The sequence below is a fragment of the Panicum virgatum genome, chromosome 6K (assembly GCF_016808335.1).
Source record: "Panicum virgatum strain AP13 chromosome 6K, P.virgatum_v5, whole genome shotgun sequence".
Taxonomy (NCBI): domain Eukaryota; kingdom Viridiplantae; phylum Streptophyta; class Magnoliopsida; order Poales; family Poaceae; genus Panicum; species Panicum virgatum.
Window position 1 is genome coordinate 21126580 of NC_053141.1, and position 27584 is coordinate 21154163.

The 27584-nt window shown below is 45.8% G+C and overlaps 1 protein-coding gene across 6 annotated transcripts; it reads left to right on the top strand.

The window, feature by feature from the left end:
- On the top strand, positions 1 to 27584 carry LOC120712045 (elongation factor G, mitochondrial-like). Of its 6 annotated transcripts, none has more exons than XM_039997739.1 (22): positions 1 to 311; positions 411 to 516; positions 760 to 1529; positions 2345 to 2566; positions 5818 to 5939; positions 6025 to 6175; positions 7481 to 7552; positions 8712 to 8807; positions 10351 to 10439; positions 10554 to 10620; positions 17795 to 17833; positions 18637 to 18697; positions 18791 to 18900; positions 18991 to 19065; positions 19139 to 19207; positions 22020 to 22141; positions 22717 to 22842; positions 22928 to 23048; positions 23323 to 23423; positions 24535 to 24595; positions 25565 to 25618; positions 27246 to 27584. In XM_039997739.1, the coding sequence occupies exons 3-22, from the start codon at positions 1116 to 1118 to the stop codon at positions 27348 to 27350; spliced, it is 2277 nt and encodes a 758-aa protein (XP_039853673.1). In that variant the 5' UTR covers positions 1 to 311; positions 411 to 516; positions 760 to 1115; the 3' UTR covers positions 27351 to 27584. The 6 variants fall into 6 exon arrangements, with proteins under 6 accessions (XP_039853673.1, XP_039853674.1, XP_039853672.1 ...); XM_039997738.1 differs by having other exon boundaries at positions 10 to 316; XM_039997740.1 differs by lacking the exon at positions 411 to 516.

Below are 27584 nucleotides of genomic sequence, written 5' to 3' on the forward strand. Positions count from 1 at the left end.
ATCCTTTCCTCGTCCGTCTGTTCACGGGAGCCGGTCTTCCTCCCGTTTCTTCCTCGAGTTGGGCCGCTCTCCGCCTCTCCCCCACGGAGCAGCTGCCCCGCGGCCGCCGCCGCCACCGCCCCCAGGAGTCGGCTCCCGGCGCCCCGCGGCCGGCACCCCGCGGCCGTCGCCCCCAGGATCCGTCGCCCCAAAGGATCCGCCGCCCAAAGGAGCCGGCGCCGCCAGGATCTGCCGCCCCAAGGAGCCGCCGCCCCTACCGCGCCGCCGTCGGCGAAGCGCGTCCTCCCCTCCTCTGCACGCCCGATCCAGAGGTGAGGTGAGGTTTAGAAGCTCTAAAGTGATGATTGATTTGTCCAAACGGTGTCATAGTGAATTTCACATTTGTGATCCTTTTGCATTTTCTTCTTTAGATCTTTTGGGCCCGTATTTGGGTTCTTCCTGAGGTGGTTGATACCCCTTGAAGCAACCCAGGCAGCAGTGGGTGTAGTAGTCTGTCTCCTAGCACTGGATGTACAGGTATGTAGATCAGTCAGTGCTGTCACCTGCAGTAATGTAGAAATCAGAACACTGCCAGAATTCAAAAATCTAGTACATTCAAACAAAAAAAAAATTAAACGGTAAGTTGAATATACCATAACAATAGTTGAATTATGCTGCTTTCAACCATTAATATGCCAAGGGCAATCTGGTGCCATGCACTTTCCAATAAATCTGTCTTTGTCTGTTCTATAGTCATGCTGAATTTTTTCTTCGCTGCAGGGCACAGGAGCAGTACAAAAACAGGGGGTAACGGGAGTACCGTGAGATAACGGAGGGACAGGATAAGAGATGCTGGCAGGGGCATAAGCGTCCATCCAAGTTAAAAAAATGAGCTGCAGATTTTGTGAACTGGTCAAATGAGCTGAAATGGCATTATAGCGTGAAGGACAACGTTGATAAGGACATTCCAGCGAAACCCACAAGTTCGATGGCATTCCAGTGAAACCCGCTTTCCATAGGGGCAAAATTCCAATTTTCTCTTTTTGTGTACTCCGAGAACAAGTCCACCAAAATTCCAAAACCCCACGTCGCATCGCGCCGCCGCCAGTGCCGCTACTGCCGAGAAATTTGCGGCGATGGCCATGGCCCGGCGTTCAGCCTCCCATCTCCTCTCCTCCTTCCGCCCTTTCTCCCTCCTCCTCCAGCCGCCCCTCGCTGATGCCCCTTCGCCGGCGGCCGCGGCCGCGGTGGCCTCGGCTCGGCGTGCGCTGTCGTCGGCGTCGGCCCTGCGGGCGCGGGACGAGAAGGACGCGGCGCAGTGGCGGGAGTCGATGGACCGGATGCGGAACATCGGCATCTCCGCGCACATCGACTCCGGGAAGACGACGCTGACAGAGCGGGTCCTCTACTACACCGGCCGGATCCACGAGATCCACGAGGTTCGCGGGCGCGACGGTGTTGGTGCCAAGATGGATTCCATGGACCTCGAGCGCGAAAAGGGAATCACCATCCAGTCCGCTGCCACCTACTGCACCTGGAATGGGTACCAGGTCCGTTTGTTTTGTTACATCCTCTTTTAATCTAATTCTGCTTGATCCATTTCGTTTTGATTATGGACCCCGTGTGATCGCGATTTCATTGCTAGTTGAAGGAGAAACTGTGAAGGAGGAAGGCTAAGGTTGGGTTGGTAGCTAGGTTGACTTGTTTAGTTTTTCTAACAGTAATAAACGGAAAATGTATGAAGAAGTTTGTAAATTTAAGGAAAATCGTTATTTTATTTATTTACTTATTACTTATAAAAAAGAAAAGTGGAGGGACAAAGGATGAAAATGTGATTGCAACATGGGAAAATGGGGAATTGAGGATTGTTAAAGCCACGGACATACAGGGAAAAAAACTGTGGTGGGTAATACTAGAGGGGAAAAAAACTGTGGTGGGTAGTGGAGGAATTGGCAAATTACTAGATGTGTAAGATCTCAGTGGAGCTGCCATCCACCACAATTGTATGAATTTTTACACAGTAGTTTTGGAGTGGATGCCAATATGCCTCGGGTATTTCATGACATATTCATGGCTCTGTTAGCCGGGCAATTAGTGGTTGTTTGCTGTGCACTATTGTACAAGTGTGCTTTTCATCCACACGTTTTTCATGAAAATATTGACTAATTAGATTGGGTGAACTGATTAGTAATTACTGCATTAATGTCTTTGGGCCAGGGCCTGTGGCTTTGGGTCATTCTAACTGGCTGAGGCAGTTCATGAAGAATGATTAGAGTGTTAGATTATCCAAATGAATCTTTTTTTAACCCACATTACATTGTTCTTGTTATAGGGATTGAAAACTCACTTTATAATGTTGATGCAGGTTAATATTATTGATACTCCAGGTCACGTGGATTTCACCATTGAGGTTGAAAGGGCACTCCGTGTTCTTGATGGTGCTATGCTTGTGCTATGTAGTGTTGGTGGCGTACAAAGTCAGTCGATCACTGTTGATAGGCAAATGAGAAGATATGAAATTCCAAGGGTTGCGTTCATTAACAAGTTGGACCGTATGGGAGCTGATCCATGGAAGGTTCTTAACCAGGTGAGCATCAGTCTGATTTTGCAGATAGTGCATTAGTTCTGGAAAAAAATAATTCCTTTCTCCGTTCATTAAATTCTGCCTTATTCCATGTATTCAATATGTTTTAGAATTTTGCACCGAGAAGACAAACTTAAGAAATTGCCATGGTAGTATCATATCATTAGCTAAACTATGATGCTATCATTGTAATGGAGAACATTGTATGATAATGAACATTCCTATGCATCTGAAGAAATCATTCTCAATGCTTTACTAATCAGCAAATAGCACAGCACATAGGCTTGCTCAGGAGGCAAAAAATGAAGTATTTGATGACTGATGTATTTTCTTTTCATCGCATCCAGAGTACTATCATTAGTACCCAACTAGAGAGACACTCATTACTATAAATTGGATCACCATGATCTCACCCAAATTCTAATGAAGTTGTGTTTAAAAAAAGAAAAGAAAAGAAAAAGAAATCAGCACAACAACACTTAGTCAAAAAATGTACCAATTAATCCCACACACCTGTGCTAGCTTACTAATATAATATTAGTTGAGCCTGATACTGCATAGTTAGTGATCTCATTCATTACCATCTCCAACTTGATCCAGAAACTTATATCCGCTCTATTTCTAGGGAGATGCTCCACATTACTGAATATTACATTTGGCCTCTTCTCCATTGAAGATTTATACTTCCCTCTAGTACCGCTAGTTTACATTTGCTTCTCTGACCTTGCACTTAACGTGTGCTTAATAAAGTTACAAAAAGATTGCCCTCCTTAGGCCATTCTGTGGTCCTGTAGCCCACTCTCATGAAAGTTGCTCTGAACAATTGCCCTTCGCTTGTGTGATCATTTTTTAATTAAGAAGTACACTTTTTTTAATATAATTTTAATTGAAAGAATGGATATGGTTGGAACAACTAACTAAAATAACTTTCTCGATTTTTTTCTGATTTATTTATTTCACATTTCCTACTTGTAGGATATTTGGTGAAAAGTTTATGTGAAGTGCACAAAATTACATAGTCATGCGCCAGAAGTATTCATGTTTTAAATTATTGTCACAGATAGCTTCGTTAGAATTACAATGTATATAAATGTTTTTGGAAAAGAAATATACTTGCAGAGTTCTCCCTTATTTTTTTTTTTGTTCTTACCACTTCTTTCTTATACTTTCAAAATCACTCTTCAAATTAGATGACATGGTTTTTAAGGCAGTAAGGTGAGCTGTGGCAACCCACCCCCTTCCATATGCCTGGGCAAGTAAGACGCGCGGCGAGGCGACACCATACTCATATCCTAATCTAGGATGAAGCAGCATAAACATACCTTGTTGCTGTCAATTCTGAAGCAGAGAGTAGCAAGTAGCAAAACTAAGCAAAATGCAGTAAGGTACAATCACATGAATAAGTCATCAGGCACACATTCACAAAAAGCTAGCTTGTTATATAATACGTACAGTGGAGCAGAGCAGCCAATGCTGTTTGCCAGCTCAGCACAACAGAGCAGAGTATATCCATGTCCAAGCTAACCAAGCATAAGAAACAAGGGAGAGGAAGAGGTACGTGCACTGTGAGCAGACCGGGAGGACGAGTGGGCGGAGCGGAGGATAGAGCAGAAGGGGCACGAGCTGACGAGCGCCTGGATGTAGATGTCGGCGGACTGGATAGGTCCTAGCAGAAGGGATGGGAGCCACTGGACTGAGGTGCGGGCAGAGCTGGACTGAGGCCCCGCACCGCCAACGAGGATTCCGAGAGCCGCTGTTGGGATCTAAGTTGCGATACCCGAACAGAATAAATCAATTACTCGAAGGTCGGTGGGCAGTAGCGGTTGCACAATCGGTAGTTGCACTGCATTTCCTGAAAATCCAACCTTCTACAAGGCAGCGGGGAGGGGGTATTTATACCCCCCACCTTCATTACAGGATTCCGGAAATGCCCTCCTACCTGCCCCGGACCTACTGAGGACTGCACCCGGGCTTTTGGTCATTTCCGGAGGTAAGAGTGTACAATTTGGCTACTTTTTACATGATCACGCTCCTCATGTGATCTTATACGCGACCTTCGGGATTGACGACCTTCGGAAATTGAATGCCCCGGACCTTCGGCCGTAGCTTCACGATCGTCCCCGTTCAATCCTGGGTCTCTTCATTCTCCTTCCTGTTTCATGGTCGTCTGAAAATGCCCGAAGGTTCCCGGAGGTTGTCACCAAATGTCCTGTTCCTACGAGTCACAAGAGGAAGAGAGATGTTTCTCGGGGTGAAGTGCTCCCGTTAAACAGTCAGCTGTTGTTCGGACTCTTAACCTTCAGCTACGCTCCCTCCGAGGGTGGCTATCCCCAACAACCGCCGCCCTCTTCTCCTTCCGTTTCTCCTTCCCTCTCTCCGAATCCGCGTGCGGCACAGATGGGGTCGCTCGGGGAGGTGTAGGCGCGTGATTACTGCGCACATGCTGCTCCCGCCGTTTCCCCCGCGTGCTGAATCGATTTGGCTCGTGCGGTGTCCGCTGGCAGAAAAACGACGCCAATCATGCCTAGGGGACGACTTTGGACGCCATACATGGGGAGGGTGCGGCGACCGTGATGACTTGCCACTCCAGGATTGAAATTCCATCCGGACGCCAAGGCGTCGACTTAAAAACCATGTTAGATGATGGATGAGAAATGTTTTTGTGTGGTTTAACGGTTGATGGTGTAATATGAACTTTTCCTTTTGAAATCTGCTACCGCATAATCTTCCTCTCTGAATGTAGACTACATTATTGGTAATTGGTAAATGCGATCCTTTCCCCCTCGAGAAAATATTATTCGGAAGGGAAGATATCATCTCTTATGGAATGACTTCTGTCAAAGTTGTCGCATGTTTCTATTGACATTTGTCGTTTTTAGGTGAACATGCAAATTGTTTATGGGAAAATTTCGAATCAGTATTTATTATTTTCTGAATGATAACTTTTTTACTCTTTATCTTCTATTGTAGATAGCCTTATTCGTGCCTTGCAGTTTTGTTACCTAAAGGTAAATAAGGCTTACATTTTGTTGCCATGATGGCTTTTGGTCGAGACCACCGGATCATCATCTATGCTATATATTTTATTTTTCTAGTGTTGTGTTCCATCCTATCCCCATTTGCTTTAACATTTTTTTGTTACTTTAGTATATTTACTTCTATTGATGTTCTGGTTATGAGTTATGACATCTTGAGGTTATATGTTGGAACCAGTTTCTCCCGCTGATTATTGCTTTCATTCTTTCTGTGTAAAGGCACGTTCCAAGCTCCGGCACTACAATGCAGCTGTACAAGTACCCATAGGATTAGAAGAGGAGTTTGAGGGTCTTGTTGATCTTGTAGAAATGAAGGCTTATAAGTTCGAGGGTTCTAGTGGGTGAGTCTTATTCTCTAGAGATTTTCCATAGGGCTATTTGTTTTTTTTTGGGATCTTAGATGGCACATCTATTTCTAATGTGCAGCCAGAATGTCACTGCATATGATGTCCCATCGAACATGGCGGATCTAGTCAATGAGAAGCGACGTGAAGTTATTGAAGTTGTTTCTGAAGTAGATGATCAGCTTGCTGAAGCTTTTCTCAATGATGAGCCAATAACAGCTAATCAGCTTAAGGTTTGTTCAACTTGACCTTAAAAAGCAGTTTATGCCCCCCCCCCCCCAAAAAAAAGTCTACTACTTGATTATTGTGCAAATATATATTTTACATGGAATTGTGAATATAGAATATATATAGTTGATCTTGCTATGTTAAAAACATTTTGGTAGTCAGATAGTGGCTCTGCTTTCTTTGTTAGTAGAACATGTAACGAGAAATTTGTATGATGGAAGATGGTTATTTGAATTTTTTCAGTAATTAAGCTAAAAACAAGCCTAACTTTCTTTTGAATTTCAGACCTGTTATTTATGGCAAGGTGTTTCTAAAATTAACATAAGCAGATAAGCTCATGATCAAAATTGACCTGTAATTTGTCCAGCAAAACCAAGAGAGAAATGTAATTATGCATGCATAAATGTTTACAGTAATCGTCTAATTAAATAAAAAAAATTCCTGTAGATGTAAAAGCGATTGTTGAAAGGATGTGATGTCCTTGGGCCTTATTGGTTGGGGTTATAAATCCAGACCTTTTGAAGTTTTTGATCCTATGCTATGACAAATGGTTTACACAATTATATGCTCTGTAAGGAAAAAAGTATGTCCTGCAAATCTGTAGCCCTTGTTTATTGGTGATATGTATAATGCTTTGAAGTCTTGGATCCTATACCAAAGCAAATATTTTTGATGCATTTGTATGAGCTGAAAGTGAAACATTTAGAATTTGTAATTAAATCTTTTATGTTCAAGATACGCTGATGATGTTTTTCTGATTGGTATTTGAGTTCACAACAGGATTTGTTATTTATGACATGATATCTTGCCAACTTATTGGCACATAAGTTTATAGTCAAAATCTACATTTGTTTGCATCTTTCCTATTTCTGGCTATGCTGCTGCAGCAACAACAACAACAACAACATAGCCTTTTTTTCCCAAGCAAGTTGGGGTAGGCTAGAGATGAAACCCGAAAGAAATAAGTTCAAGGTTCAGGCACATTGATAGCTAGTCTCCAAGCGCTCCTATCCAAAGCTATCTCTTTAGAGATATTCCAATCCTTAAGGTCTCTCTTAACCGACTCATCCCACATCAGTTTAGGTCTACCTCTACCCCTCTTTACATTATCGACCCGCTCAAGAACCCCATTACGCACCGGCGCCTCAGGAGGTCTTCGTTGGACATGTCCAAACCATCTCAGCCGATGCTGGGTAAATTTCTGGCTATGCCAGGTTTTAAAAATGCATGATAATGATATTGATAAATTGATGACCTGTTAGTTCTTCCAAAATTGTTGTCATGCTGCTTGATGTTATATTCTTCATCAGGCGGCTATTCGAAGAGCAACAGTGGCACGAAAGTTCATACCAGTTTACATGGGAAGTGCATTCAAAAATAAGGTTTGTTGCTGCAATTTTCGTCCAGTCCCTGAAAGTTTTCATTTATTTTTTGTTTCTTTTGCAAATGGTTTTAAAAGACCCATATCATCTTGGTTGATAATGAAAATGGTTGCTAAACCTGTGTTCCTAAAGGTTTTGAAACAGCTCTAATTGTTACTGATTTTGCTTAGCAAATAGCTGGATTGCAAATTTAAAACAAGCAGCAGTGATTGAATGGGCCCTGTTGCTTTTGTATTTCAGAACTTTAATGCATGACACGTGGTATGATATAACTAAAACTTTTTAAGTATAATATTTCTACTAGTGGTAAGAGCAAGCCCTTAAAAGTACAGGTGGCAAGTCACACTAAGGCTGTATTGAAAGCCCAAATGTAATACAAACTAAATTAAGTCATATATGCTATTTTCCTAATGCTACAAATACAGGTGCCAATCTTCTCTAATTCCAAAAGTAAAGGTAGCAAATTAAAAATTGAAATTATGCACCGATCTTTTATTTTTAGAATATACACATTATCTGTATGAACCATATGCAAATAAACCTGTTTTGTAACTTATTATGTGTTGCACTGAAAATATGTTTATGCCATCAACCATCTTTGGATATATTAGGTGCTTGCAATTTAAGATCTTCTGTAAACCTACAATCAAGCACAACGCTACAACTATACAAATGACAAACATAAAAGAGACTAATATCTACTAGGAGCTAAGCATCTGAGTAGGCTGTTGTGGAATTTTGAAACAATTTTTTTGTTGAAGCCCAATTGCTTTATGTTGGGCATTCAAGAGTGATCTGACTCAAAGGAATAATAGAGTAATTGCATTGGATAAGCATTTGCTTTGCTCTGTTCTTCATCCTCCGAGTACCAATGTAGTAGGAGATAGCCAATTTAGCGCAGACTTATTAATGCTTTAGGACTGTTTAAGTCAAGAAGACAAGAACAATCACCCATAACTGTGGGTATTGGCTGTTTGTCAAACTTTGGTGAAGATAAGTCTTTGAAATTTTGTAACCGCTCTAGGATGAGAACTTTTATACAATCAGCTGTGATACAATGTTGGAAGTTATACTGTTAATTATAACAGTAAAATGATTTATATAAGATGATTGCTCGGTGTTTTTGAGCTTACACTGTCTGCTTTAATTGGTTTTATAGGGTGTTCAACTACTTCTTGATGGTGTGCTGGACTATCTACCATGCCCATTGGAGATTGACAACTACGCCCTTGATCAAAACAAATCGGAAGAGAAGGTACTAAGGGATTTCAACAATTGTATTATAACAATAGGTCAAATCTTTTCTTCGTCTAAGAATTGTATTATAACAATTGTATTATAACAATCGCCTAAGAAGAGTGACAAATGTGACCCAAAATCAGTTTGGGTTCATGCCTGGAAGGTCAACTATGGAGACGATTTTCTTAATACAACAATTGATGGAGAGATATAGGGAGCAGAAGAAGGACTTGCACATGGTCTTTATTGACCTCGAGAAGGCGTGTGACAAAATACCGAGAAATGTCATGTGGTGGGCCTTGGAGAAGCACAAAGTTCCAACTAAGTACATTACCATCATCAAGGATATGTACAAGGATGCGACGACGTTTGTCAGGACATGTGATGGCGACACCACTGACTTTCCTATTAACATAGGCCTACACCAGGGGTCAGCATTGAGCCCTTATTTATTTGCTTTAGTGATGGATGAGGTCACAAAGGATATACAAGGTGAGATCCCATGGTGTATGCTCTTTGCTGATGATGTGGTGCTAGTTGACGAGAGTAGGGCAGGGGTTAATAGGAAGTTAGAGCTGTGGAGACGCACGTTAGAGTCGAAAGGGTTCAGACTTAGTAGGACCAAGACCAAGTACATGATGTGTGATTTCAGCGCGACTAGGCATGAGGGGGGAGACGTTACTCTAGATGGGCAAGTGGTGGTCCAGAAGGATACTTTTCGGTATTTAGGATCGGTGCTACAAAAGGATGACGACATTGATGAAGATGTTAGGCATAGAATTTCAGCTGGCTGGTTGAAATGGCGTCAAGCTTCTGGCATCCTTTTTGACAAAAGGGTGCCACAAAAGCTAAAAGGCAAGTTCTATAGGACAACAATTCACCCGGCGATGTTATACGGTGCTGAATGTTGGCCTACAAAAAGGCGACATGTCCAGCAACTGAGTGTAGCAGAGATGCGGATGTTGCGGTGGTTTTGCGGGCACACAAGGAGGGATAGAGTCCGAAACGATGCTATTCGGGATAGGGTCGGGGTGGCACTAATTGAGGAGAAATTTACCTAACATCGGCTGAGATGGTTTGAACATGTCCAACGGAGGCCTCATGAGGCGCCGGTGCGCAGTGGGGTTCTTGAGCGGGTCGATAATGTAAAGAGGGGTAGAGGTAGACCTAAACTGACTTGGGATGAGTCGGTTAAGAGAGACCTTAAGGATTGGAATATCTCTAAAGAGAGTGTTTTGGATAGGAGCGCTTGAAGACTAGCTATCAATGTGCCTGAACCATGACCTTTATTTCTTTTGGGTTTCATCTCTAGCCTACCTCAACTTGCTTGGGAAAAAAAGGCTATGTTGTTGTTGTTGTTGTTGTTTTAACACTTCCCATCCTGTACCACGCATCCTACTAGTGGAAATGACAAGGTGGTATATGTATATAATTGTAAGAAGGTTGGGAAGCTTGTTTGTAACTGTCGAGCATTTCCACTGTAGCCCTCCGTTATATTTAGTGACACATTTCATACTATTATTGTTTGCATTGAGTTACACCTTTTGTCTTGGTCGTAGGTATTATTGGCTGGGACTCCAGCTGAGCCACTTGTGGCATTAGCGTTTAAGCTAGAAGAAGGACGTTTTGGTCAGCTGACATATCTAAGGTGATTCTTGTTCTTCTAGTTACTGATCTATTGTCTTCTTGCTGATTATCTCTGCAGTGGAAGAAAATTCTATGATATTTACCTAACTACTTTATTCTTATTGTTTCTTTCTAGAATTTATGATGGTGTGATACGGAAGGGTGACTTCATATACAATGTCAATACAGGGAAGAAAATCAAAGTGAGGCTTAATTCCAACTTCCAAGTCCCAGCAAGGCAGTTGAGCCATTGCTTTCTACTCCCTCCGTCCCAAATTATTAGCTGTTTTGGGTTTTCTAGATACATCAATTTTGCTATGCATCTAACTATATATCATGTCTAGGTGCATAGCAAAATTGATGTATTTAGAAAAGCCAAAACGACTAATAATTTGGGACGGAGGGAGTATTATTCTTTGAGCAGGGACCTTTAAAGGCTTTAACAGTTGAATATAGCAACATTTTCAACTTAAAGGACCATAAAAGATTATTGGTTGAATATGCTATGAGGAATATAAAAGGGGCTGACTGTATAGTCAAAAGGGTGGCATTTTCAAGTGTCAGCTTTGGAGCCCTTAAAATTCTACTCTATAGACAAATGCATGTTATTACAGCAAATAACTGCTATCAATGGCAATTGAGTCGAAATGACGGCCATTTCATGACAGAGCTAGTAGTAATAGTATAACATATTGATAGTATGCTTCTTGTTTATGTTAGTAAGTAATCCTTGTGTTAGTACTTAATTGCCTTCTAGAAGTATTATAGATCAGCTAGTATATTTCCTCAGTAACTAAAGCTAGCAGATGTTCTCTTACAGCAAATAGATGTAGACAATTTTGTTTTTGCTTAGTAGTGCAGAGGTCGGTTTCAAACCGATGGCATATGTACTATAAAATTATAAATATGAATGCCTATATGCAATGCATGAGTAGTTTAACGGCTCCAAAAGGTCTAGCCTGTGTTCTAGCTCCGAGTAGTAGAGCTCCTACCTCCTCTATTCTATTGCCAACAGTTTAGGCAAATACAATGTTCATTTTATAACTTTCAATTAAAATTCAGTATGATATATGCATTCATAATTTTTAGAAGAGTTCTATATGGAATTCAAAGTTGAATTTTTCAAGCTATTTGATGGAGAGAATAATGGCTTGTATTCCTCCAAACCCTAGAAAGGTGGGATATATAAATCTTATACATGGGCCTCTAGATGAGTCTCTATACATGGGCTCACATATACACCAACACCCCCTGCAGTCTGAACTACCGGCGCAGCGGTGATCAAGACTGGACAAGAAGAGAGTACAAATAGAGTACAAAGGGCAAATACCCCCCGCAGCCACAACTAGCCACCGGCTACGTTGAGGCTGGAGCGAAACTCCGAGAAGGTCGAGGAGGGCAATCCCTTGGTGAAGATGTCAGCAAACTGGGAGGTAGTCGGGACATGGAGTACCCGAACATTGCCGATGGCGACTCTGTTGCGCACGAAGTGTAGGTCGATCTCCACATGCTTCGTCCGCTGATGCTGGACGGGGTTGGTGGAGAGATACACGGCGCTGATGTCGCAGTAGACGAGCGTGCTCTTGGCGAGCGGGCTGTGGAGCTCCACCAAGAGCTGTCGTAGCCAAGAAGCCTCCGCCACACCGTTAGCAACAGCCCGGTAATCCGCCTCAGCACTGGAGCGGGAGACAACCGGCTGCCGCTTGGACGACCAGGAGACCAGGTTGCCGCCCAGGAAGACGGCGTAGCCAGAAGTAGAGCAACGAGTGTCCGGGCAGCCAGCCCAATCAGCGTCGGTGTAGACCACCAGCTCAGCGGAGGACGAGTGGTGAAGCACCAGGCCGAGGTTCACAGTGCCACGAACGTAGTGGAGGAGACGCTTCAGTGCAGCAAGGTGTGACTCCCGGGGATCATGCATATGGAGAGACCTGCTGAACAGCGTAGGTGAGGTCCGGCCTGGTGAATGTGAGGTACTGCAAAGCGCCAGCCAGACTCCGGTAGTCAGTAGGATCAGCCACCGGATCACCCAGATCAGCAGACAGTTTCGCCTGAGTGTCGACAGGAGTGGAGCAGGGCTTGCAATCAGTCATCCCATCCCGCTCCAGAATATCGAGTGCATACTGCCGCTGGCGAAGGAGAAGACTGTCTGGCGAGGCTCAACAGTGACGCCCAAGAAGTGGTGGAGCTGACCCAGATCCTTCATAGCAAACTCCTGCTGCAGAGAGGATATGACACTCTGAAGTAGCTGCTGATTGGAGGCTGTGAGCACAATGTCATCGACATAGAGCAGCAGATATGCAATCTCATCCCCACGGCGGTAGATGAAGAGAGACGTGTCGGACTTGGCCTCGGTGAACCCCAATGTCAGCAGGAACGTGGCGAACCGAGAGTACCAAGCCCGATGAGCCTGCTTCAGACCATAGAGACTTGTTGAGCCGGCAGACCATACCCGGACGACTCGAGTCCACAAATCCCGCTGGCTGAGAGCAGTAGACAGTCTCTGAGAGAGTCCCGTGAAGAAACACATTCTTCACGTCCAGTTGGTGCACAGGCCAGGAGCGCGAGAGGACCGTGCGCACCGTAGCGGGCTTCACCACTGTGCTGAATGTCTCATCATAGTCCACACCAGGTCGCTGAGTGAACCCCCGGAGAACCCAGCGACCCTTGTAGCGCTCCAGTGTGCCATCAGCCCGACGCTTATGCGTCCAGATCCACTTGTCAGTCACCACATTGCAACCAGACGGACGCGGCACGAGGTCCCCCGTCTGGTTGACAAGAAGAGCCACGTACTCTTTGAACGCGCGATGCCAGTGCGGATCCGCCAAGGCGTCACGGACATAGGAGGGTACCGGAGAGACCCGCGGTTCTCCCTCGGTGGCGGAGAGAGTCGCGGCCTGAGACGCCATCCGCCGAGTCACTATGGGATGAATATGCCGAGGATCCCGATGGATGACTGGCGGGTGGTACACCTCCGGCTCGGCTCGAGAGGGAGCCGGAGGAGGCGGCGGCGGCGACGGCTCCGGTGTAGGCGTCACAGGAGCCTTCGGAGCAGGAGGCCGCGCCGGTGTCGACGCCGGTACACCTGCACCGGCTGAGCGTACCGCTGCGGTGCCGGTACACTTGCACCTGCTGAGCGTACTGCGCAGGGGCAGGGGAAGGCACCGGGGCCGCGCGTAGCGCAGAGGGAGACACCGGTTCCGCCCGCGGCACGACCGGAGGCCCGGGGGCCACGCGTGGTGCGACCGCGGGCACCGGGGCCGCGCTCGGCGCAGCAGGGATCACCGGAAGCGGTGCCGGTGGGCCGGGAAAACCTGCAGGAAAAAGACAGACATGTAATGGTGGCTGAACCACCGGGTTAGACGGAAACAAAGACTCTAGCTCGGGGTCAGGAGAAGGTGTGGAGGAGGTGGAGTAGGGGAAATCCGACTCGTCAAAGACGACGTGTCGGGAGATCAGAACGCGGCGAGAGGTGAGGTCAAAGCATCGGAACCCCTTGTGGTCAGAGGAGTACCCGAGGAACACACAACGAGTCGAGCGGGGCGCCAGCTTGTAAGAAGCGGTGGCAGCACCCGAAGACCCGAAGGTGGTCGTAGCGAGGAGGGGTACCGACGAGAGCGTGGTGTGGAGTGGGAGCAGGAGAAGCAGTGGACGGAAGGCGGTTGAGCAGGTAGGTGGCGGTGTGGAGGCTCGCAGCCCAGAAGCGCGGGGGCAGAGGCCTGGATCAGAAGGGTGCGCATGATGTCGTTCGTCGTGCGAATCATCCGCTCAGCCTTGCCGTTCTGAGGAGAGGTATACGGACAAGACATACGCAGCTGAACACCCCGAGAGAGGAAGAAGGAACGGGAGGTGGAGTTATCGAACTCCCGCCCGTTGTCACACTGGACGGCCTTAACAGTGAGGCCGAACTGAGTGGACACCCAGGCAAAGAAGTGGAGGAGGGTGGGGAAGGTCTCAAACTTGGCGCGCAAAGGGAAAGTCTAAGAGTAATGAGAAAAATCATCAACAATGACCAAATAATATTTGTAGCCAGACATGCTGAGTACAAGAGATGTCCACAGGTCACAGTGAATAAGATCAAAAGCATGCGCAGCATGCGAAGAAGAAGAAGAAAACAGAAGTCTAACATGATGACCTAACTGGCACGTATGACAGAGGTGCTTAGCAGGAGCCCTAGTACATGGAACATCGGTACTACGACTAAGCTGAGTCAAAACGTCGCGGCCGGTGTGCAAAAATCGGCGGTGCCAGGTGGTGGAACAAGGCGTCACGACAAAAGCAGTAGACGAAGAAGAAGTCGAAGACGGAGTAGCGGAAGCAGGAAGCCGAAGAGTGTAAAGGGGCCCCGGGCTATCACATCTGAGGAGCGGACGCCGGGAAGCCGAATCCTTCGCAGTAAAATCAGAAGAGTCAAATTCGATAGGACATGAGTTGTCAGCAGTAAACTGGCGAATGGAAAGAAGGTTGTGAACCATTTGAGGAGCAACAAGAACATTAGGAAGACAAGGAGCAGATCCCACGGCGGTGACAGGAAGGCAAGACCCATCACCAACCATGATAGAAGAAGGATAAGAGGGGTGTGGGGGTCGGACGGAAGAGAGGATACCGGCATCAGGAATGGTGTGGAACGAGGCACCCGAGTCGGCGATCCACTTGGTGCTGACCGGCGGCGTCAGTCCCATGGTGCCGAAGGACTGTGCCAGAGCGGCCTGGTCCCACCCCCAGGCCAGGTCGGCTGCTGGCTGGGTTGAGCGGGCGGGGTCCAGTATGGCGCGGAGAGGGGAGCAGCACCGGTGAACATGGCCGCCAGCTGGAGCTGTGGATGAGGCCCCCCTCCCGGACCCTGGAACGGCCACATCGAGATGCGCTCTGACCATGGGTTGCTGAAGGATGGCCAGAGCGTACCTCTAGGGGCAGGGGCAGAAGCGGGAGTCGGAGTCGGCGCGCCCCGACGGCCCCCATCAGTACCGGTACCTCCAGAAGCAGGGCCACCAGTGCCACCACCACCACCACGTCCCCCCGCCGACGACGTCCACGTCCCCCCCCCCCCACCTCCAGTCTGCCCGGCGGGAGCAGCATCCACGTCCCCCCCCACCTCCAGTCTGCCCGGCGGGAGCAGCACCAAGGAGAGAGGTGGCAGGGGCGGCGGAGGAAGCCGGTGGAGCAGCGACGAGCGCAGTGGAGGTGGACGAGGGCGATCCGGGCGCGAGACTCCTGGTGATCTCCTCGAGGGCGAGGTCGTCCCGGACCTGCAGGGAGGGGAAGGGCCTCTGGCAGGCGATCCAGCTCTTCAGGTGGTCATAGGTGCTGCTCAGGCCCCGCAGAACATTGAGCACCAAGACCCGATCGGACACCGGATCCCCGAGGTCGTGAAGAGCATCGGCTATGCCCTTCATCCGCCGGCAGTACTCACCAACGGAGAGGTCCCCCTGCACGAAGGTGCGGAAGGTGGCGTCGAACTAGAGGGTGCGGTACTCGGCGTTGCCGAGGAACTGCCCCTCGAGCGCCACCCAAGCCTGCCGCGCAGTTCCGCCGTGGGTCCTGACGAGGTCCTGAAGATCTAGGGAGATAGTCCCGAAGATCTAGGACATGGTGACGCTGTCGAGGCGCAGCCACGCCACGTCCTGCGCCTCGATCGGCGTGTCGAGGAGGACGTGGTCGTCGAGGGCGTAGCGGCGGAGGGCGAGCAGGACCTGGTCCCGCCAGCGTTCGTAGGAGGACGTCGGGTCGAGGAGGACGGTGACCAAGGCCCTGATGTTCTGGACACCGGCGGCCTGGAGGTGGAGCTGGGTGACCATGAGGTCGGTCGGGTCGTACCGGGCTTCAGATCCAGTGGGCGGGGCCTGGCGGGAGGAAGAGGCTCCGGGCTCGGGGACGACGGGCTGGCCGGAGGACACGTGGAGGAAGTGCTCCGCCTCGGCGACCCGGAGAGCGGAGGCGTCGGCCGCGGCGCGCTCGCGCTCCCAAGCGAGAGCAGCCGCGCGGAGCCGCTCCTGGGCCGCCGAAGCCTCCGACTTGGCGGCGTGGAGGGCCGCGGCGAGAGCGGCGTCGGCCTGCTGCCCGCGGAGGGCGGCGGCGGCGGAGAGCGGCGCATCCGCGGGCGACATTCCGAGCCCGAACCACGTGGCATCAGGCGCGGCGTCGGCGACGGGCTGCTTGCCCGCGGCGATAGCGGCGCGGTGGGCCGCGGCGGCGGCGGCGGGATCCTGCAGTAGCTGCGCCGTGGCCTGCAGGGTGGCCGGATCGGCACCCGCGGCCTGCAGCAGCTGTGCCGTGGCCCGTAGGACGGCCGGATCGACGGCGGCGGCATCGGGCACCTGCAGGGGCGCCATCCTCTGCAGGGGGCCCTGCACGGGATCCACCACGGGCAGAGGGGCTGGGGCGGCGGCCCCTACAGAGGGGGATCCTCCACGAGCAGGGGCTGGGGCGGCGGCCCTTGCTGGAGGTTCTGCCCGGGCGGGCCCTGCGGCGGCTCCATCCGGGGCCGGTCCGAGCACGACCATGGCGTGGGCAGGGGCGCGTCCACTCGGAGAAGACCAGGCGGCGGCGGCAGAGGTGCCGAGCAGAGCAGATCCGGCGCCGGCGGCTGGGAAGGAGGAGCCTGCGGCGCAGATCTGGGCGGCGCCCACGCGCCCAGCGCAGAGGAGGTGGCGACCATGGCTGCAGCAGAGGAAGAGGAGGGAAGGGGAGGGAAGGAGAGAGGAGGGGGCGCCGGTGGCCGGCGGCCGGCCATGGCTGCCGGCGGCGGCGGCGGCTGGGAGGGGAGAGGAGGGAGGAGGCTAAACCCTAGGCTAATGATACCATGATGGAGAGAATAATGGCTTGTATTCCTCCAAACCCTAGAAGGGTGGGATATATAGATCCTATACATGGGTCTCTAGATGGGCCTCTATACATGGGCTCACATATACACCAACACTATTTTTAATTTGCAGTAAGTACATTCATGCATCCAAAATTCATTCTTATTTGTTTGTATTTTATATTTTACAACTTAAAGAAGAAGTACGTCCCTATTTGCATTTGATATTAGAGAATACTAATCTTTTGGTAATTTTTTTTGTATGTGTTCAATGTTTTGTAGAACGCTAAATTCTGTGCAGTTGACATTTTTTTTAAAAGTGCTGCCCTCCGTATGACCCTAAAATGTATGGAGTTATCATTTTTTGTTGGGTAAAAGTGTGGCATTACAGTGCAACCACTGATTGTGCTTATAGCATTGATGAAAACAAACAGTGTATCAGGAAAACACATTTGGATGTCTGATTTTTTTGATCATTACACATACACATATGTTTTTTCCCCTTAACATTTGGTTGGTGGATGAGGGAGTGTTGCCTTATCTAAATCCCTGTTGTAATTTTTGTTACATCTTTCTAGGTTCCTCGCTTGGTAAGGATGCACTCCAATGAGATGGAGGTATGTTGCATCAGATTTTTGTTGCTTGCTGTTCAATAGTATTTTTCAATCAGATGAAGATCATGTTGGAAATAATCTTGTCATGGAAATGTTAGTGTTAACATGCATGTATAGGTGCATGGTTAGTATATTGCGCTACTGATCACTTGAAGATTTCAATTTTCAAGCTCCGTCTTGCTGCTTAAATTGCTAGGTCATTGCATGCATGAGAGAGCTGCATGAAGTTGGCAGAGGAGATGTCAACTTGTTGTGGGTGAGCTGGACATGCTGGGAAGTGAAATTAGCAATTCAGCAGCATCTAGTTTTTAGTGTTAGCTGTCACTGTAGATAGTCAACTTAGAGTTTACCACTGATCAAGTACATGCTGTGTATGCATGAAAGCAAAGAGAAGGAACAATACTTCATGCTGTAAAAGTAGTTTGCTTGGTTAGCAATTAAGGTAACATGAGCTGCATGTTACTTAGATATGTTTGTGCATGTTGGTTTGTAGCTCCCATTAAAGGACATGTACCCCATCTTCTAAGAAGCTAGCATATATTTGTGTTCTTGGGTGCAGGAATCTAGTAGTGTAAGCTACTGTGATTCATGTAAGCTAGTAGTGCTTGATCAAGTCAGTTGTGTAAGCTTGTGGTGTGTAGTTATATGATCAACGCAGTACAAAGTTACAGTTACTAGCTATTTGTGTTATCACTCATATACTTGTGCATTCAGGATAGAGAGAGTTAAGGAAGGAGCCGAGTGATCTTGTTTTATTAACATATCAATAAAGGGGTTAGTGTTTATGTTATTTTCATTCAATATAGGATATTCAAGAAGCACATGCTGGCCAAATTGTTGCTGTTTTTGGTGTTGATTGTGCATCAGGTATGTAGATCGACGATGCAAATGATATTACTTTTTGCAGTTCTGTTTGCTTCATTTATTCTGCATCTGATTTTCCATTTCTTTTGTCAATAGGCGATACATTTACAGATGGAACAGTGAAATATACTATGACTTCAATGAATGTCCCTGAACCTGTGATGTCCTTGGCAGTTTCGCCTATATCTAAAGATTCTGGAGGACAAGTATATCATTTTTTAATCAAAAGAATAATATTGCTATATTTAGATTGGTGTCTTAGATGTCCTAAATGAAAATACACATTTTACTTTCAGTTTTCAAAAGCTCTTAATCGCTTCCAAAAGGAGGATCCTACTTTCCGTGTGGGTTTGGATCCGGAGAGTGGCCAGGTTTGTCATATAATGCATTTCATTTTCAGTTTGTATTTTTGTGAAGCTTGTAATACATAAAATTTGCTTGTAGACAATTATTTCAGGGATGGGTGAGCTGCATTTGGATATATATGTTGAACGTATTAAGCGAGAGTACAAGGTATGGAAACATTTATTTCATAGGCATACTTTAGTTCCTTGACTATTTGTGTGCAATAGCTTCATATATTGATGGGTGCTTGATCCTGGTTGAGACTTGCTACCTGAATCTATATTACTAGAATGCTTGAGTATATCCTTGTTCTTGACAGACAGGCAAACTTTTAAGCTAGTTTGTCCATAACATGGCCATTTTACCCTTGATTTTCCTATTAAATAGGAATTCGCTAAACTGGGAAAGTACTTGTATCTAACACATTAACACAACCAGTGTTTTTAAAGCGGTAAGGCGAGGCGAGGCGACCCACCACCGCCTTATCGCCTAGGCGGGCTAAGGCGGACTAAGGCGACACCTTAAGCAAGGCCAGCCACCACCGCCTTGTCGCCTAGGCGACGCCTTGCAAACATAGAACACAACCTAGCTGAGAAAGCTCATTTGTGGAGAGTTTAGGCACATGAATCGAACAGCTACCTTTGCACTTACTCCAAGAAGTAAGATATAGTAGACAGCTGGGCTTGCCTTCATAATTTAAGTAGACGTGGGTATATTTTTATATATATTTAAGGATTTATTCTATCAGTATAAGTACAGATTTGTTCCCATGTTGACTGAGTAAACATCACTTCGTTCCTCAATTCTTGACACAAATGACGTATTGTTCATGGCTAAGTTATTAAAAATGAGGTATTATGCTACTTCTAATCAAGCAATACGGCTTTTGAAAAATTGTTCAAAATGGGATGAGTTGGTGGCATTTGAGATCATCAAGCCATCCCGATGGCTACAAGTCTATTGGATTATCTTACAAAACCAGAGGAAGATCGTATGGTGGATCAGCCAAGTTTAGGACCTTTTTCAATACTCATCTTCTGTATTGTGGAGAGTGCAACTGGTTGTTATAGTCATCTTCAAAGTATGGAGGCTGATTGAAAACTTGATCAAAGCATAGAAACTCCACAACAATACCATCTAAGATACAGCTGGTTGGGGGTGCTGTAGTGTTCACTGTTAGGAATGGATAGAAGAAGAGGACTGAACTGTATGTATTATTAGATAGCCCCAAAGGGGATAATATAGTACATGAGAGCACCCAAACCCTAGATTCGGAAGACTAAACTACCCTTGATTCATACATGATATTACTCTTAACACCCCCCTCAAATGCAACGTGAATGCAATGTCGTTGCATTTGGAGAGTTGAAACTAAGCACTAGACTAAATAAAATGAAATTGATACATTCAAAGTCCGAAATCAAAGATGTCATCAAAGCATGCAACTCTTGAACATGTGATGTAGATGATCTCCTGCACAAGAGGGTATGGCCTTCACAACTGTACTTCAGCAAATACCTCAAGTCTTCACAAACCAGTACGTCGACTCTTCAAACATGAATCTTGCTTTGGAGACTTTAAACACGACAAGAATAGTGAGATGTGTCAAACCAGCCAAAGATAGAAAGCACCACTCCAAGACGGCAAGTGGTCAAATAGACGGCCATTGATCATGACCTGGAGCAAGATGGCTCTGAAAGGGACCAAGAGGGCATTGTCGCACCACAATGATGATGACATTAGCTAAATCGATGGGACTCAGCTAACCATAAGAAGAAGATTGACTGATCCGACAATAAATTAGTGGACGCGCATGGGTTTGACGAACTGGAGAAATATATGTGGACTTGGACTGATATAGCAGAACATGAGACAAACGAAAATGACTCGATATAGTAGATACTAGCAGCAGCAGATAGACAGCAGCAGCGACAAAAGATGGCTAGCATGAAATGGAATCACACCAGATGTGAAATGGAACTACCACAACAACGTGCAGCACACCAGCAGGCAGAGCAGAGCACAGCAACTGCAGATGGCCTAGGCAGTGCAGAACTGCAGATGTGCGTGCAGTCTGGAGGCAGAGGAGGACAGGCGGGCAGAGGAGGACAGGCGGGCGTCTTGCGAAGTGCAGCCTGCCTGAGGATGAGCGGGCGGCCAATCCAGCGACGAGACGAGCGGCTGCTACAAGCAGCTGGCACTGGCAACGGTGATGTGGCCGTGACGGTGGCGGATGAGCGGACGGTCGCAACAGAGGGCCCGAAGCGGCGGCAGACAGGGGCGCCTCAACGAGCAGCTGACGGCCGCGATGACGACGGGGGGATGGCCGCGACGAGCAGCAGATAGGCGGCCGGCGTCTCCGTAACGGGCAGATCTGCAACGGCGGAGGTCGCTGCGACGGGCGGACGGCCAGCTCCGCGACCGACAGAGATGAGGACGGGAGGATGGACAACGACGGCCATGAATCGATGCCAGGACAAGCTGCAACAGGAGGACGGGCGGACGGTGCTGCTGCTGCTGCTATGACACGAACGAGAAAAAATAGGTTTGGGACTGGAGAGGCCGTCCCCAGGAGCAAGATCGATTCTCCCAGGGGCAGTGCAGCGCCGACGACGAGGGTGGCGGCTGGATCAGGCAACCTGGAGCTCTGATTCCATGTTAGGAATGGAGAGAAAAAGAGGACTGAACTGTATGTATTATTGGATAGCCCCAAAGGGGATAATATAGTACATGAGAGCACCCAAACCCTAGATTAGGAAAAGACAAAACTACCCTTGATTCATACATGATATTACACTTAACATTCACAACTTGACATTTGAACAGATCTTGGTGCTACTTGGCAGTGCATGTTAATAATTCATACGAACTGTTGTCTGCTGGCATTATTGAGTTTCTGCTCTTATACTTGTACGACTAGAAATTTCTCCGAGTGCATCACAGTCCTATAATGAATGTTGCAATTTTGAAACTTACATAGGTGGATGCGAAGGTAGGGAAACCTCGCGTTAACTTCAGGGAAACCATCACTCAGCGCACCGAATTTGATTACTTGCACAAAAAGCAATCTGGTGGTCAAGGTCAATATGGACGAGTTTGTGGGTGAGTTCATATTACTCAAATCGTTATTGACAGTCTGCTTACATCACTTGCTTTTATCTTTAGTTTGTATACATCAAAATGGTAATGCTTTCTGATTAATATATATGGCCATATGGGGGTAGCTCTGGAAACTCTGACCAATGTTTTTCACATAGATCCACTGGGAACATGAAAATCACGTCTGTCGGTTTATCTTGAAATGCGTCGTGATCCCATAACTTTATTGGATGTCATATATTCCCATAGAAAATAGTAGTTGAGGCTAGAGTCGTGTCGTTTTGCAAAACACCAAGTGTTTGTGACTGGAGGGAGCAATCTATAAGTAAATGCATTAATTGTATCTTTCCTTACCTGTTTTTTTTTTTGTATAATGGTATTGTAAGAGTGTTGAAGAATCGTTCCCATCTCTAGGGTTTATGATACATAATATATTTTGTATTTATGTGCTCAGAGGGCAAGATTTACCTGATCTCATGCAATATCTTCTTGAGATCTTTTGTCCAAACAACTATGTTGCATATTTTGTTGAGTTCTTTTTGTAATGTGATGACAAATTGACAAGAAACAATATGCAGGTACGTTGAACCTCTTCCATCAGGTTCTGATGGTAAATTTGAATTTGACAACATGATTATCGGACAAGCAATTCCTTCAAACTTTATACCAGCAATAGAGAAGGGTTTTAGGGAAGCTTGTAATTCGTGAGTCCATGTCTTAGCTGTTTTTTTTAAGCATTTCCTTTTCCTCACAGAGTGATAACATTTATGTATATGCTACATACTGTAGGGGTTCATTGATTGGGCATCCTGTTGAAAATATTAGAATTGTTTTGACTGATGGGGCTTCACATCAAGTGGATTCCAGTGAACTTGCTTTTAAGCTAGCTGCTATCTATGCTTTTAGACAGGTGAGCCATATCATTGTTCTCAAGGCGTCGCCTAGGCGTCGCCTAGGCGTCCATGCGCCGTCCACCGATTTGCGCCTTGCTCGCCTAGGCGCCCGCCTTGCTCACCTAGGCGCCCGCCTTGCTCGCCTAGGCGTCCAGCCGCCCCACCTTGCTAGGCGTCCGCCTTACCGCCTTGAGAACAATGGCCATATCTTGGACATGGACAACGCAGTTTCTAGTGAACTCCTGGGACATGAGTGTGAAGTGTTTTATAATATTTGTTTTTCCTTTTCAGTGTTACACTGCTGCCAAACCTGTAATATTAGAACCTGTGATGAAGGTCGAACTGAAATTTCCGACCGAGTTCCAGGGAACAGTAACTGGCGACATGAACAAGTGAGTTGTTTATTCCCACAAGCTATGCATCTATGGTGAATCATGGCCAGCACATCATGCATTAGTATTCTTCTTATTCTTAAGAAATGCAGCTATTTCTCTACAGGGGTAATTTGCTTCTTTACCGCCAAACAAATCACGCTTCACTAGAGGGTCATTTGCTGTTATGATAACTAGGTGGGTTGGGCCTACTTCCGCTTAGGGATGGGGTGAAAAGCTCGTGACTTGTTAGCTCGCTTGGCTTGCTGTTGGCTCAGCTCAGCTCATTGTCTTTTGCTAACAAGTTGCCTTACGAAAATTAATGAGTTGGCTTAGGCTGCTTGCGAGCCAAACGAGCAAACAATACACAGCAATCAGCAGGCCAGCAGCTCAGCAGCCACACAAGTCCAAAGCTGGGCCAACAGGGATAAGCCCGTGAATAGCCCAAGATGACCCTGTTGGTCCTCATAGAAAAAAAAAGATAGGGATGTCACCTCCACATCTCCAAAGTTCTGAATAGGGATGACAATGTGACCCTGATTCCGGTTTCCGGGGTCAGCTTCACATCTCCGGCTCCAATGTTTCAGCCACCTCGGCCCTCCACAATCCACATCTCCGGATCCACCAGTCATCACCACCTGGCCTCGTCCTCTGACACAGGAAGCCGCCACCACACACGGATAGGGATGGCAATGTGACCCTGATCCCTGCTTCCCTGGTGGGAATTCTTCTTTGCCATCCATGGCCCATGGAGGACAAGAAGTGCAAGCACGAGTAACCGCCCCAAAGTTCTGAATGAGTAGACATGCATGGTTGAGAGCACGACTCTGTCATCCTCGTACACAGGCTACAGCCAAGCATTGTGGTCGACATCCCCTTGTGCGGTCGGAGCTTGCGAGCTAAATGAGCCAGCTCGAGCTGCTTGCTGCGTCAAGCCAAGTCAGCTCATTATATAAATGGGCTCGAGCCAAGCCAAGCTGGCTCGTTATCCAGCCCTAGTTCCACTTGTCAATGACAATTCTCAGTTGTATTTGGCAGACTGTTACTGCGATTATCTCCAGTATTATTTTTTCTATTGTTTCATTCTTCAATGCATGCATTGCTGATTATTGTTTTATTCATGTGAAAACAGGAGAAAAGGGATCATAGTTGGAAATGAGCAGGAAGGTGATGACACAATTGTAGTTTGCCATGTATGTGAATGCCTGGTTCCTTCCTGACTTCCAGTTTCATATTTTCTTCTTTTTGAAATCAGTTGTTTTTTCCTTTTGCTTTTCATGTTATCCTAATCAAAGCTTGGAATAATAGTTTCTTGCAAATTTTTATGATTAATTTCATCGTTCGCAAATAATGGTTTTTTACACATTGTTTGTGGATCCTTATGAAGAAGTTTCTCTGTCCACTATCTTGAGAATGTCATGTTTTCATAGAATTGTTTGTCAAAGCTTCACCTTGTAGGCCAGGCCGTGTTTGGTTGTAACAGTAAAAATTTCGCGAAAAGGGAATCTTATATGCATGGAGTACTAAATGGAGTACTAAATGTAGTCAATTTGCAAAACCTTTTTAGAGATGGATGCAACTTTGCGAGCCGAATATAATGAGTCTAATTAATACATGATTAGATACAGTAATGCTACAGTGACCATGCTCTGATCATCGTCAAATCATGCGGGCAAAGGTCTCATTAGGTACAAAATTGCTACAGTACCATGGTCGTGGAGGTGCTTTTGTAATTAGACTTAATTTAATACCTCTAATTAGTGGTCAAAGTTGCAAAAAGTTTCCATCAAAACTTTTTCACCTCTAACCAAACATAGCCCCATGTTGATGTATTACGATGTATTTTGAACTGATGGAGAAGTAATCAAGGAGTTGATTTTCGTTTCGTACGATTTGCTTCAATTGTGTCTGGGATAAGAACTGACAAAGTAATCCACAATACCCTACGAGCGTCGATTACGGTCTTAAATGTAAATGTGGTCATGTACAATTTTGGACCATAGGTGTCATTTTGAAACCTGTATCATTTTTATCTTAGTCAGGACAGAGTGTGACAGCTGGCTTGACTACAGACAGGGAACATACCTTTTGTAATTCATAATGTTGGTCCATATTCTATGCTGATCACTTTCGCAAACTTATCGTGTCCTGCTCTCTTGCAGGTTCCTCTAAACAATATGTTCGGATATGCAACAGCGATTCGATCAGTGACTCAGGTCAATATTCTTTTTCTCCAAATTCTACCCGATTTTTATGTTCTTATAAAAGATTATACTCTCTGTTACAAAATACAGGTTGTTTTAGTTTTGTCCTAAGTAAAACTTCTCCACTTTGACCAAGTTTATAGAAAAATGCACCCACATCTACAACATCAAATTGGTTCCAATAAGTCCCACCATGAGCACCATGAAATATGTCTTGCTAGTTCATTTGTTTGGTATTGTTTTTCTACAAACTTGATCAAGGTTAGAGTAGTTTGACTTAGGACAAAACGAAAAACCTACATTTTGGAATGGAGGGAGTATAATGGTTAACTTGTTTTGATATTTTTATTTACTTGTACAGTGTCTGTTGAACTCAGCACATACATCTAATCTGTTAACTATGATTTACAAGTTTGCTACTCAAATGGATAACCACATACCTGCTTTTCAGAAAAGTATATAATCTACTGCATCACAATATTTAAAAATAAAAAGATTATTTCATGAGATATACCACACATGTCCTAAATTTTTAATTAAATTCCTACGTGCAGTATGTTTCAAGGAGTGATAAAAATGATGGTTAGTACTGATGCATCATGTCGGATGTTTATCCCTTGCACTACAAAACTATCAGAATTGTTTTAGTATCATGAGTAGAAGTTGCAGGACAAAGAACAGACCTGGATCAATTTAATCATGTAGATGTCTGCCAAACTGTCAAGCATGCTGAAAGAGACAAATTAAATTACAGTATACTGTTCCGCTTCTTTTAGGTGTTTCAATGATGAAGCATGAGTAAAGAGTGCTCCCACATATGAGATTCATATTGGTGACTTTTTTCTTTATCAGTACATAAAAGTCATAAATCTCTTTGAGCACAGTACTCCCCCACAAGCTAGTTTTATGCAGAAGCTAACTCTACGGCTCTACACAATTTTCACCAACATAACTTTAGCACTTTTAGGATTCTTAGATACAAGAGAAATTATAGGCTGTAGTTTTTGGCTAGCACTTGTGGAGCAAAAATTATGGATTATTACACCTTACAAGTGCCGCCATAAGAACATAGTAAGAATTCCATTTAACAAAATGGAAACCATACCTTAGATACAACAAAGTCCTCAAGCAAGTTGCATAGTCTAGAGAACACCCAACAACAGCCTTATCACTTGTGAAAACAGGATGCTATCAGGATTTGAATCATCATAGCATGCAACTAACGATGGCCAAAACACTATTCTTTTGCTCATGCTATCGACTCAGATCATTAAGGTATCTGATCTCCCATACAAGCCAAATTGTTTCACTCAATATCACTAAAATTGACTCAGATCATAGCATGCTAACATTGTTTGGATGAGTTATATTTCCATTCAGAATAGCTTGCTGTGTACTGTGCGGTGCTAGGTTCTTTCAATGTCCTGGAATGTGCCTGTCATTCCCAGCCGTTGTCTAACACATGTCACTTCCATATCCCTAAGTTCTGTCATTCCCAGCCGTTGTCTAACACATGTCACTTCCATATCCCTAAGTTGACCTTTCAACCCCTGCACAGTAGCACAATAGTGTTTGTAAATACTGGAGAAAAATGTTCGGCTTTCCTATTTAGTTTATATGTTTTTTGCATGTCCTGCAGGGTAAAGGAGAATTTACAATGGAGTATCTAGAGCACAATATTGTCTCGCAAGATGTACAGATGCAATTAGTGAATTCATACAAGGCGGCCATGGGCACAGAGTGATTCTTCTGGACTACAGAGGAACAAATTTTGTTTACAGTTTATATGTTAACTTGCAATGATTCATACTAAATGGTTTGAAGCAAAAATACAAGTATGCTGCTATAGTCTGCAATCCCTTGGTACAATTATACAAACATCCATTAGAAAATGTCGGAATTTGCTCATATTTCATTTGTAATGATTATCATGTAGTGCAGTCTTTTTCGAGTCTCAGAAAGAATATATTGCTACACA

Excerpts from the sequence above, each read along its gene's own strand:
- LOC120712045 (XM_039997739.1), top strand. The coding sequence starts at position 1,116 with ATGGCCATGGCCCGGCGTTCAGCCTCCCATCTCCTCTCCTCCTTCCGC. Across the intron at positions 22,843-22,927 it reads TTTAGGGAAGCTTGTAATTC|GGGTTCATTGATTGGGCATC; the intron begins GTGAGTCCATGT and ends TACATACTGTAG. Across the intron at positions 23,424-24,534 it reads GTAACTGGCGACATGAACAA|GAGAAAAGGGATCATAGTTG; the intron begins GTGAGTTGTTTA and ends ATGTGAAAACAG.